The sequence below is a fragment of the Oryctolagus cuniculus genome, chromosome 3, assembly GCF_964237555.1.
Source record: "Oryctolagus cuniculus chromosome 3, mOryCun1.1, whole genome shotgun sequence".
NCBI lineage: Eukaryota > Metazoa > Chordata > Mammalia > Lagomorpha > Leporidae > Oryctolagus > Oryctolagus cuniculus.
In genome coordinates this window covers 110,773,494-110,786,199 of record NC_091434.1, presented here as the reverse complement: position 1 = coordinate 110,786,199, position 12,706 = coordinate 110,773,494, and the positions used below count along the sequence as shown (strand labels likewise).

General features: G+C 40.0%; 1 protein-coding gene across 15 annotated transcripts in view; it reads right to left on the bottom strand.

Annotated features, from left to right (window-relative positions):
• NCKAP5 (NCK associated protein 5) overlaps nt 1-12,706 on the bottom strand; it is a 1,120,879-nt gene that overhangs the window by 182,354 nt on the left and 925,819 nt on the right. For 14 of the 15 annotated variants that reach the window (XM_051849622.2, XM_051849623.2, XM_051849620.2 and 11 more), the window contains 2 exons: nt 10,588-10,626; nt 2,692-2,811 (listed from right to left, as the gene is read on the bottom strand). In XM_051849622.2, the coding sequence (XP_051705582.2) occupies nt 2,692-2,811; nt 10,588-10,626 (159 nt within the window). The remainder of the gene's footprint in view (nt 1-2,691; nt 2,812-10,587; nt 10,627-12,706) is intronic. The other variant, XM_070071011.1, reaches the window with a different exon arrangement.

Sequence of the window (12,706 nt, the reverse complement as noted above, 5' to 3'; positions counted from 1 at the left end):
GTCATTTCTCTGTTCATAATGATATTCTATCCCCGATTCAACCCACCTGTTGGTCCTTTTCATTTGTTAAGAAATTGGGAGTGTCACAGTACATTTGAAGAGCAGTTCACATGAAGATTCCCTCTATATTTAATATAATCCTTGCTCTCCTTACAATCATCACAGACACCTATATTTGATTTGATCGCAAACTGTGTTTCAGTGACTCAACTTTGTTTCATGGAAACACTTGTTTTTTTTGCATCGTTGTTCATTGGTTTACACAATACATATAAAATTACATTACATTTTGAAATCCATCCATGGCTTATTCCTAATATACATTTTTATGAACTTTGTGAAGATCCTGTCATATGAAATTTTTGCATGAAAAATAAACACATCTTATAATTCCGTTTTCCATGAATTTTTCAAAGTATCCTTGTTTAGAAAATGATTTAGAAATCGGCATGGGCAGCAACACTGGTAGATTTGTGCTGTACTCATACCACATGCCCAAACAGACCAAACTGGACCCACATGCACCCATGGACGTCTGCAGAGCTTCAGAGGAGTTGTATACATAAAGTTCCCTTAGGTTTGTGCAAAATAACTTCCCAACTTGCACAATGAATGCTTTTATTTATTCATCATTCCATTCAACAAATGATTACTAAGCATTAACAGACATAAATAGACATAAATCAAACTCAGACTGCTTTTATTTTAACCCCATGGTATTTCTCAATTAAACCCCAAGACACTAGAGAATAAATAGTCGCGCATCAAATAATTAGCAGACAACCTGAGAAACTAGCAACTTACTCTGTTTTTGGCTGTAGGCACTAAGCCATGAGAAGGCAGGCAGGTCTTCTATTGTTCATCTCCAAAGAACTACTGACAGCCTATTTTCTGTAAATATCATTTATATTAGAATGGCTCCTAAAAACTGATACCTCTTTGGGCAAGAACATGAAGTTTGCTGGCTGGAAATACTCAGTGAATAAACACTGAATCCTACTGCTAGTATACACATCATTCCCTGCCATTTGGATATGGATTTACGAAACTTGTGATAGCCAATGAAAAAGCTTAAATTTCCACAGTACACGCGTCTACTGTGCAAATAAACTCTCATCATTCATAAACAGAGACAGAAGATTTTTAATACTGTTCCAAAAAAAAAAAAGCCTCAAGTTAGAAAAGGCAAACAGAAAAGAATCATGAACACATAACAGCTGTTAAAACTAATTATAATAATGGCTGTCTTTATGAGACTGCACAAGCAAAACAGCTTTTTACAAAATCAAGATATCCTATGTCAAACATTTATTATGGTCAAGACCAAGAAACAGAATAGAAATAAATGACTTTTCCCTCTACACATAATTTTTGAGTTATAAATTATGAATTATACTCCAACAGATAAAGCATAGAGGAAATTAATTTAAGATAGAGATCTATTTTGTAATTCAGAGAGCTGTTTTATTTTAATTCTGGGGGGTGAGGAGAATTACATCTTGATGTTTTGTAAAAAACATCTTTTTTTCTCTGAAATAAATTACAATTTCCCATATTTCTCCAAGGAGCCCTAAGATGTTTATGCTAAAATTGAAAGAGTAAATTAGCAACACAGTGTCAACCAGTTGGACAAATCCTACGCACAGAAGAGCTTTCTACATGACAGCAATGGGCTACTCAGCATGTACTGCCTAGAACAGCAGTTGCTTGCCACAAGGAGCTTTTGAACATTTGAAGTGTAGCTGGTTGGACACAGGAACTTAATTTTCATGTATTGTAGATTCTTAAAATTTAAGTAGCCCGTTGTGGCAAGTCATTTCAGGGCTGGACAGTGTAGTCCTGGTCATCAGGTGGAGGGAGATCTTCCTCTTGGCCAATTAGACCACGCAGCTGCGGGTTACCCTTCATAAATTGCACACTGCCCCTGTGAAACTTCAATGCACCCTTTGAAAGCTCAGCCTCAGAAAGGCTCTGAAGAAAGCTCATGGGAGCGTGGCTGAGCAAATATATGTGCATTATCAGGAATGAAAAATCAGAAGCAAGCCCCCCCTCTCATGGTGTGCATCTCCCTGCAGAGGGATGTATTCTCTCAGGCTTTGTCAGAGGCAGCTGCAAAACCAGTGTAAGTTCAGCATTTTACCTCTTTCCATGTTGTTAAGGCAAGCTCAACAAACAGAGTTCAGTAAGAGCATTTAGACAATGAGAACCTATAAAAATACCAAGAATCGAAGTCTTGTATTGGGAAGAGCAATTCTGCACAGAGACAGGAAGCAAAGCAAACCCCAGTAGTATTTTTGATTACAGAGAGCTTGAAACAAAGAAATGTTCTTTGGTATAACATAAAACTCTTCTTTGTTTATCACAGAATGCACAGTTACTAATGCTGGCCCTCGGTGCAATCAATTATATCCTAAATCTATTCCATGGTTCCACCTAGTTAACTGGAGGACACCTTCTGATTGTACCTTTTACCTGTTTATTCTCTGCTGGTGCATTTCTTTATCTGCATATAGCTTTATAAAGTCAAGAATTTAAGACATGTTCAAGTTTAATGACATCCCTTGAGAGGGGAAAGAATCGCGAATGTTGATGCAATATGCCTTGCTCAGAGATGCTGGCAACTTTTGAATCTAAGTAACTTCTGTCAATGCTATTTCAGCAGCAAAGATTGTTTTCCACATAAACACATACCTGGAGGAGCAGATCAGAAGTTGGTCTGACTCGTTGTTGGAACAGAATACTTAGGGTTCGATTCTGTTGTTCTAAATCAAACACTCTTGTTTTCAACTTTACACATTCTTCCCTTAGATCCTACGATAAACACATTGAAAGAAAAGAAAGCGTCTATAGCAGAAAGGTATCTTTGCATATTACAACCTTAATTTATATGCTATTTCAGACACATTAACAAAAGATAGTATTTTTATTCTTCAAAGCCCCCAGAAATAAATCACACATGACGCTTTCTTCCACAAACCCTTGTCTGATGGAATTATTATGTGCAGGGAAGAACAATTTAGGAAGAAAAACACCTTGAAATCAGAAATGCATTAATGCAGTATGCTATTTTTGAGGATGGTAAATCTTAGCAATATAGAGTCAATTTAAGTTTCCGCCTATATATTTTGCCTCTTCACTGTCTTTATAAAAGCAATCATAAAGAACAAACCACAAGAACAACAATGTTTTTGCAGTGAATAGAGATTTGATGAACTAAAGAAACTATCAGTTTTGATGGATCCTTTCATTGTCATTTGTAGAAATGAGTCGAGCCTCTTAGTGCTGTAGCTAATAGAGTCAGTGATGCATTTAATGGCAGAGAAGTAACTCTGAAGTCACAGCTTTTAAAAGGCCCCTTGGAACTCACTCATCCCCTGAATGAGTGCATTTCCATATTTTCTAAGGGTGTTTCTGTCTCAGTGCTGGGGAAGGAGTACAGTCAGCCACTTTGGCAACCTTTTGGCGTAGCTCTTTCGAATCATTCAAGCACGAGGGACCTTTCTCCCAGTTCATAGGAGGAGAGCTGATACATGGAATTCCACCACGGAACTGCTTTCCAAATTGACCTGCAATGAAGTTTCTTGCAGTATTATATTCTCTTTGATGGAGTTTGATAAAAATCCAGTAGAATGAAGCTCAAATTCAAGGTTCTTCAGTAGTTGGCTATTTTCTATGTTTCAGATGTCATTTTTTCACTATTTCCTGACATAAATAAAAATCTCTTGCTCTCACTGTGCAGAGACACTGATCTACTTAGAGTTCTCCCAAGCTCTATGCATTCCTGTCACCCTGAGGCCTTCTTCAGCATCACTTTCCCCTCTCATCCACCTCCTTCTTGCAGTCTAAGTTTGGCTCCTTAAAGTGCAATTCAAACTTCATTACTTCTCTGATACTTCCCATGGTGTTCCCCAAAGATTGCTCCCTTTGTTGAACCCTGAAGCCCTCAATGCCTTCTCGATGATATTTAGCACATACTACTGTGGACTGATTTTATCTTGTGTGTTCTGGACTTACCTTGTCCATTAGATTCCACATTCTCCATCAGGCAAGCACAGGAAGATACCACAATAAACAACCACACAAGCACAATGCTCTTATACTCTCTTGATTCCATCACCCAGAACAGCAACACATATAGTAGGGATTTCATTGACCTTTGTAAACTTTTTGATAAAGGGGATGCTAATAAGGAATTCTGTTCTCTAGTGATTGCTGGGGCCAGGACAGGTTAAGGTACTCAACACTTCTAGCTTGTAGATTTTCTGTATCTTGATACAGGGCAGCTGGAAGATTGCCTTAAGGCTGTACAAGAAGCAAAGGAGATTAGCAGTCAACAATTCTGACTCCCAGTCCCTAAACAGCAGGCAAGTGGGCCTGTTAACCTCATGTGAACCTCATTGTGAAACTAGAGCGGTCTTGTTTGTGTGGCTTTTCCCGAGCATGCATCACGATTTCCAGCACAGTCTGAGGAACCCTCCAAAACACTTGGGAACAGAAGCGCTTCAGATTTGGAGGTCTTCCAGATGTTTACGTGCCTACGCAGACTTCACTGGCTGAGTATGCTCTACAATCCAACCTTTTTAAGTATATCGGCACTCAAAAAGCTTGAGATTCTGCAGCACTTCAGGGCATTTCAGATTTCATATTTTTGGATTAGAATGCTCAGCCTTAACTATATTTAAATGGAATATGGAACAGGCCAAGGTATGGCTCACTGCACAGCTTAAACTCTCCTTACCTTTTTTTAAACAGTAAAAACTTAGGCAGAGGCTATTTAGAACCAATCAATGCCTAGAAATTTAGGGCAGGGAAAAAGCCAAGTCCAGAATGAGGCATGTGAGTACAAGATTCAGCAAGGCAGGAGGAAGAGTGTGCTTTTGCACCTCTGGGCACACACACCATTTAGCCGATGCCATTGTGGCTGTAGACTCACTGTTCAAATTAAAAGGCTAAATTTGCTTTCTCTATTTAGAATTCAACCTCTGCCTGTGCCTTCCTTATGCTAATTTTTGTTCCTAGCATGTATATAACACTCTGCTCCCAAACACTAATTGTTTTCACTACTACTAATTAAGCAATTAATAAAACTTGACTGTGAGGTAGATAAATATTAATAGTACCCGTTGGCTAGGAAAACAACCATTCTGATTTGTAGGTGGGGACATGGAAAACAAAACATGCACGAGTGGGTTTGCAGGAAAATGAGGATCTGCAAGCAACAGTGCCCGCATTTTTTAGGAACAAAACTGCGAATAACCTGAAAAAGTTCTTCAGATGGTTGAAAACCAAAATAGAAAAAAATACGCTCTCTAGAAAGTTTTTATACATGTGCTCACATCTCAATGACCCTTTCTATTATTTAAACATGATCAAGGTTTCTTTAGTGGAAACACAGTTTATTGGCTCTGAGAATACTCCACTCATCACTATGGACTCTTGCAGCTGAGCACACGGCAGAGAGGGGGGAAAAGGAAGGCTTTAGGAGCTTGACACTGGTCTTATAATTATTGACAAAAAGAAACAAGCTGAAAACGTGAGGAAAGAGCTGCTTGTGTTGTCTTTGATGTTTTTACTACGTGGTAGCTGATGCCAGACAGTTGCTAGCCCAAGAAGCTGTCGTCACTAACAAGCATGTGCCCATATGCAAAGACCTACACACAGCCAGAGCAGGCCGACAGAAAGAACGCAAGAAAAGCCAGTCTCTCTTCAACTGCTATTGTGATACCTGGGCGGTCTATGGCAGGCAGTTGCCTTTGCTTCCTCTGACCTGGCCACAGGAACTCATTGATGTAAAGGACCGTGTGACACACTCAGGGTAAATACAAGAGCAACTAACTATGGGGACTCTCTCAGTCACAGAGGCAGTACCTGGAGTACCCTCTCCAAGGAAGGCTTTGGAAACAAAATATGTCCTCTGTTGGAGGCCACAGTCTGGGGTCATACCTCAAGGCCTGGGCAGAACCATCTGTCCTCTCTCATAACCTTTCTCTTTTCTCTATGACTAGAGTGCCTCAGTCCTCCAGAGGAGGAACTTTCCAAAAATACAGAGTTGTGTCTTCACATATAAAGAAAGGGGCATGACATAGAACTGTACCATATAGAAACTAGGTCAAAGATCTTACTGCATTTAATCTCACATAAGAGAGTACAGTGATCCTTGGGTTCAAGAAAATAGCCAAACCCATTTTCTTTGCAATGTACTTGTCACTACCAATGGAAACTGAGGCAATGGGAGTTATAAGTTAAAGGTAGGGGCAAAACATACTGAGCAACATGTGCACTGATCTACACAGCCTCTGTCTAGCTTAATGACCTCAAACATAATTTCGCTGGGGATCCACACCATAATCCTGGTAAATTCCATCTGCCCTGGGGCTGAAGATGTTGGACAGACTGCCATGTAGTCCCTACTGGTGCTCCAGGCTGAAGTCAACTTAGTAACAGTTGCTTAGAAGCAAGATGTAAACCGATATTATCAATCGAGTATTTGTTAAAAGCAGATTCTGCACAGACGACCATTACAGAAGTGAGCACAGTCAAGTGCTCCTCCCATAAGAGAAATAGAAGGATCCTTTAAAATATTTGTGGGAAATGAAATTGAAAGTTATGTTTGTTTTGGTTTAAAAATTTATGAAATTTGTACAGTTTTTTTCACAATCCACATTTTCCATGAACTTTTTGTTTGAAGATGTTTCGTATGCATGGATTTCAATACTTTTGGCACCATAATTCCATTTTCCATCGACGTTTGCAATGATCTCGAAAGTACGACTTCAGAGTGCTTTCAGCCACAAGCCACAACACTGGGTATTACTGGTTTCTACCATAGACTAGACTTATTCCATGTCAATGAAGAAAATATAATTATGTGGCTACTCTGAGAAATGTGTTGGTAAGACTGACATCAGTCATATGAGGAGAAGTAACTGCAGGTCACTGCTTTCCTTCCAAGTTTGGTGTTAGCTGCAAAATGCATTGAGGAGCCTAGGAGCTCATTTTCAGCTAGTGTAATTGTCTTAATGAAGATAAAAGATATTTCCGGCAAAACTATGAGTTTAGCCTGTATTACTGATTGTATTTATACTTGCAAACTTGATCCTATGATTCAGAGACATAAATGGCAGTGAGCTGGGTTTAATGTTGTCACTTCAGCACAATTGATTGAAAGGAGTAGAGTCTGCCCTCTTATGGGAATCTGCAGGTTTGTGTGATAAATGGAATTACTTGACTATGACGAAACATGGACAGTTAACAGAAACTGACAAGTTTATGGAAATTAATTTTTTTTTCTATCAGGACCGGTATGAGTTTGTTACTTCAGGAAACTTATTTGGGCCTATGCACAAAATGCCATAAAATTGCTTTCTTGGTAGCCCAGTGAAGAGCTGAAGCCATGGCAGATTTGCCTTTGTGTCCTAACAAATGACATGTTTTCAAAATGTCTGGTTTCCCTAGAATTGAAGCTGTAGCATTCTGTGTGTGTGTGTGCCAGAGAGAGAGAGAGAGAGAAAGAGAGAGAGAGAGAGAGAGACTGAGAAGCAGAGACAGACACTTGGATACATGCCTCCAAATTGCAGTTTTTACTCCATACCAGCAACACTGCTTTAAAATTAGTTTTCTTATCTGCATTTGAAGTACATTTTATTTCCTATGTTGTGATCTTAATTAAAGAGAAATTTTTGTCCTTTTTGTAGCCATTTTATAGTCCCTGTAAAAACTGGGAGGCGCATGGTTCCGCAGAGCACGATTCTTTCGGGATTTCTGAGAGCCCCCGGCATCTCCTCCTGCTGCACAGCATCCCTGAGGTCTGATACCTCACAGCGGGCACGGCTTTCGGTGCCTTACTGCTTAACCGCACTGAGGTAGATTTATCTGTTTACCAGTCATTACTCGGATTTGGTAGCTATTTTCTGTGGGTCACGTTTTCCTTTTTACTGTAACTGACGGTTCCCTTGTCTCTTCCCTGAGGCACCACTAAAAAAGACAGGCATGAGACATCTTTCAAAAGGTGCACACCAAGCTGCAACAGTGCTTCCTGCCGTCCTTAGGCATGTAATTAAATGAGCATAGGGTTTCCAACAGGAGGAAAGCAGTGGGGGGATTCCAGCCTTCGAAAAAGGAAAGGCGTTCCCAGTGTGTTGCCGCAGAGGTTGTGAGCTGCCCTTGGGTATCTGTTTCTTCCTTTCTTCCACAGTGCTATGACTATCAACTTTCTGTTGGGCCAACACCCAGAACAAAGACTTCTCTGTGAGCTCCCTCAGGTATGGCTGTGTGGCTAAGGTCTGCTCAGAGACAGGTAAGTGAGGTCACATGAGGGGGTCTTTAGAAAGTTCACGGAAAGGCCGGCGCCGAGGCTCACTTGGCTAATCCTCTGCCTGTGGTGCCGGTACCCGGGTTTTAGTCTGGTTGGGGCACTGGATTCTGTCCTGGTTGCTCCTCTTCTAGTCCAGCTGTCTGCTGTGGCCCGGGAGTGCAGTGGAGGATGGCTCAGGTCCCTGGGCCCTGCACCCACATGGGAGACCAGGAGAAGGCACCTGGCTCCTGGCTTCCGATTGGCCGCAACGCTCCAGCCGTAGAGGCCACTTGGCGGGGGTGAACCAACGAAAAAAGGAAGACCTTTCTCTCTATCTCTCTCCTCTTACTGTCTAACTCTGCCTAAAAAAAAAAAAAAGTTCACGGAAGACATGTACTATGGACAAACTACGCATACATTGTAAATTTTAAGAAAAGATTTATTCATTTTACTTGAATGGCAGAGTGATACCGAAAGAGGGAGAAACCCAGAGATCTTCCATCTGCTGATTTACTCCCCAGTGACTGCAGGAGCCAAGGCTGGCCCGACCAAAGACAGGAGCAGGAACTGCAGTCTAGGTCTCCCATAGGATGGGCCGCAGCACAAGTACTTGGGCCATCTTCCACTGCACCTCCTAGCTGGACTGGAAGCAGAGTAGCTGGGATTTGAAACAGACACTCTGACATGGGATGTGGAAGTTCCATGTAGTCGTTTAACCTGCTGGGTCACAACACCAGCCCTTGGATTTTTTTTTTTTTGGCAGCAGAACAAACTTATTGTTTAATTCCATATTTTTTCATAAGTTGTTTGAAGTACTTTGTATGAAACTTTTTGGTAATCTTTAAAACATGGGACATATGCCCTTTCCTTTCCTCTCTTCATATTATTTAGCTTTTTTTTTTTTTTTTTTTTTTTTTTTTTTGTGATTTGGTTGGTTGGAACCTCAGTGTGATGACTGGAGTTACAATTGTCTGTTTGGACCACAGAATGACTTTGGAAATATAGGTTGTACTCCAAGGAATAATAAGAGCCACTCTTCTCTTTCTATCTCTGTCTCTGTCCCTCTCTTTTCCTCTCCTTCTCTAACTCTGCCTTTCAAATAAATAAAATAAATCTTAAACAAAATAGAGCAGGGATCCCATGGACTTTATGTAGTAGAGCTACTGCATCAGCACTGAATTGACTTCCTGAAAATTTATATGTGAAAAAGAAGTGATATTTTAGCTTATTTAAGACACCACTATTTTGGATTTCTGTGCCACACAACAGAACCTAATACTAACTCTATGTAAATGGATTTGAATATCTTATGTGATATCAGGGTAGAACTTCAAGCAGTTAAAATTATTTGAGTAAGCCACATGAAAAGGGAGAAAGTCCAGTACAACTATTATCACAGTGCCTGTAGAGTATAAATTTTGAAAATAACATTTAATTATTTCCATGAAACCTCATCAATACTACAAGCAATGGCTTAGAATTAAAAAAAAATTACAGTGATATCAAATGTTTTGCTCTCATTAGAAACATCTTCCTGAACATGCTGCATGATCTAAGATAGCCTTTGTGAGAAGAAGTTCCATTTCACACAGAACTCAGAATCAACAAATCTGAGGGAGATAATCTACATTTCATAAAATTCAGCAAACCATCCAAAGTCGGGCAAACACTGATCACATTCATTGGCTCTTCCCCAATAACACGATCTTACATTGTCTTGAAGGTAGGATAGTAGCAAAGCAATAGGCACAGATCTTACATGTACAACATTTAGTTGACCATTTACCACAAATAGATTCTTCCAGGGACTGCTCTTTATGCCTGCTTTCACAGGATTATCAGGTGTCCTGGGAGGTATAGGGTGTTATCCCTATTTCTCATCATGAGAAATAAAGGCCTGAAGACATTATACAACTTCCCTAACCTCCAAGTTCTCTTGCTGAATTTGAGGCTTCTGTGAGCACTGTCCAAAAACAAGGACATCCATTTTATAGAAAATGGAAAAATCTGCTACCTTAAAGTTTGTATCTATGAAATAAAAATGATGTTTTTGGACTCATTTGGAAACATGGATATCTTTCATCTTCAAAAGTTTTCACTACTTTACCAGTAATTTGAATTTTACAATTTTATTGGTCACCTATGTGCCTTGATAAACCATCTGAAACATGGTCTTAAAGTAAATGAATAAATGGAAAAGCAATGCACTGTTCAATCACAATTTCCTAGACTTCATGAGTTCCATTGCATTCAAAGAAGCACTTTGAGAAGAATAAAACCAGAAAGTGGCCTACCTTTTGAGTGAGCAGAGCTTGCACAACTTGGTTGGCTACCTTTAAAAAATAAACAAAAAAGATGTCACTTACAAATGAGAATTCAGACACACAGACTCTAATTGACCAATAAGTTTTGCACAGCTCACTGAGGCTAATTAGCTCCTCATTTCCTTCTTTCCCCTACTTCTACAAGACCTGATTCTTTGCTTAATAAGCTTACTCTTCTAGGTAATATTTTGCTTTTTCCAAAGGTGACCTTGTTGCTAATTAAGATGGTTAAGCTAGAAAGATAATTCATGCCTTGACTTTCAAATTTCCATATTTGGAAAAAATGTCCTTTCATATGTAAAGTACTCCAAGAAAGCTAAAAATGATACAGTGCAAAACACAATCCTAATTATCTGTACACAGTTTCCAGACTTTGCTGATGTATAATGTCCTTTGCATCTCCTTCCTATTGCACTGCTGTCTGACTGCTTCACTGCAGAAAATTATTTGCAACAGAGGAAGGTGAATGGTCAGAAACAAAAACAACTCATTTCGTCCCATGTGCCCCATTGTCCTCCTTGATGTTTTCACTAATGCTGTCCTCTAATTGTTGCTGCCTGAAACAGTTTGTCCATGTTGACTACAATATCCATTTTCTTCTTCCTCAGTAAAAAAAACCCCACTTGAGGAAGGGGAGTGGAGGGCTGAGTGCATGTAACTACATTTCTCAACCTCTTTGTAGCTGTGAGTTCCCATGTGACAAAGTTTTGGTCAGTAACACATATGGTGGCTATTTTCTTAGGCTTATAGGATGTCTATAAAAAGACAGGGGCTCACCCTCTTTGTTATCCTATCTGGGACAAGAAAGAGATGGCTGGAGTTTCGGCAGCTACACTGACAATAACAGTCACCGTATTAAATACGGTTAAGCAGAAAAATAGGAGAAGACTGCTTTGGATGATGTTATTACATTGTGCGATCTACCTCTGAACTTCCATGTGTGACAGGGAAACAAAATAGTCACTGTAATTTTAACTTTCTGCCAGTGTGCCACCAACACAATCCTTACCAACAACCCTAATTTCCTTCAGCTGTCTGGCAGCTTGAGGCAGTGGGACATGCTGGATTCCTCCTCAACCCAAAGAGGTGAATCTTGATGGATTTAAGTCAATCTGGGCATTTCTGTTTCCTTTCCAGGACTGTTTAGGAATCGGCATCTAACATCATTTCAGCTAAGGGCCCCGGGTAAAACTAATAATGTGTCCCTGATATTTCAAGGACCTGGCATTTTTCTCTCAATAACCTTTCTTCATTTCTACATGGACTATGATTTCCATCACATCTGCAGAATTTGAAGACAGCTGCCAAAGCAGCACCTCCTAAACTTGACCAGAAACTTGAAATTTTTGTACCTAAATGGATATTATTGATAATATTAAAATAAGCAGGATAACTGGGCAGTATGTGTCAATCAATGTATAAATTGTAGAAAATTAGTATGATATCTGAAACTAACAGAATTAAAAACCAAGCCAGGGCTGGTGCTGTGGCATAGTAGGCTAAGCATCTGCCTATGGTGCCAACATCCCATATGGGCTTTGGTTCAATTCCCAGCTGCTCCACTTCCAATCCAGCTCCCTGCTGATGGCCTGGGAAAGCAGTAGAAAATGGCCCAAGTGCTTGGGCTCCTGTACCTGTGTGGGACACCCAGAAGAATATCCTGGCTCCTGGCTTCACATAAGCCCAGCTCTGGCTGTTGCAGCCGTTTGGGGAGTGAATCAGCAGATAGAAGATCTCTCTGTCTCTCCCTCTGTCTGTAACTCTGCCTCTCAAGTAAATAAATAAATCTTTTTGAAAAAGACCAAGTCAGGATATTTAAATATTCTATAAAGATCTTCTGTGTATCTTCCTACTTCATCTATTCAACACAAATTTTATGAGTATCTACAGGCAAAGCTAGATAATTAGGATCTATCTGCTTATGTCTGGTATTTGGTAGAAGATTGGCAAGAAACACAATTATGGCACATAGTGATAAACAGGTTAGCATCATGGTAAACCCTCACATTCAGTCAAGACTACCGGCCACACTGTCATCTTTTTCTCTTGATAGCACAGCTACTTTTGGTGATGCCAAACTATTTCTGCT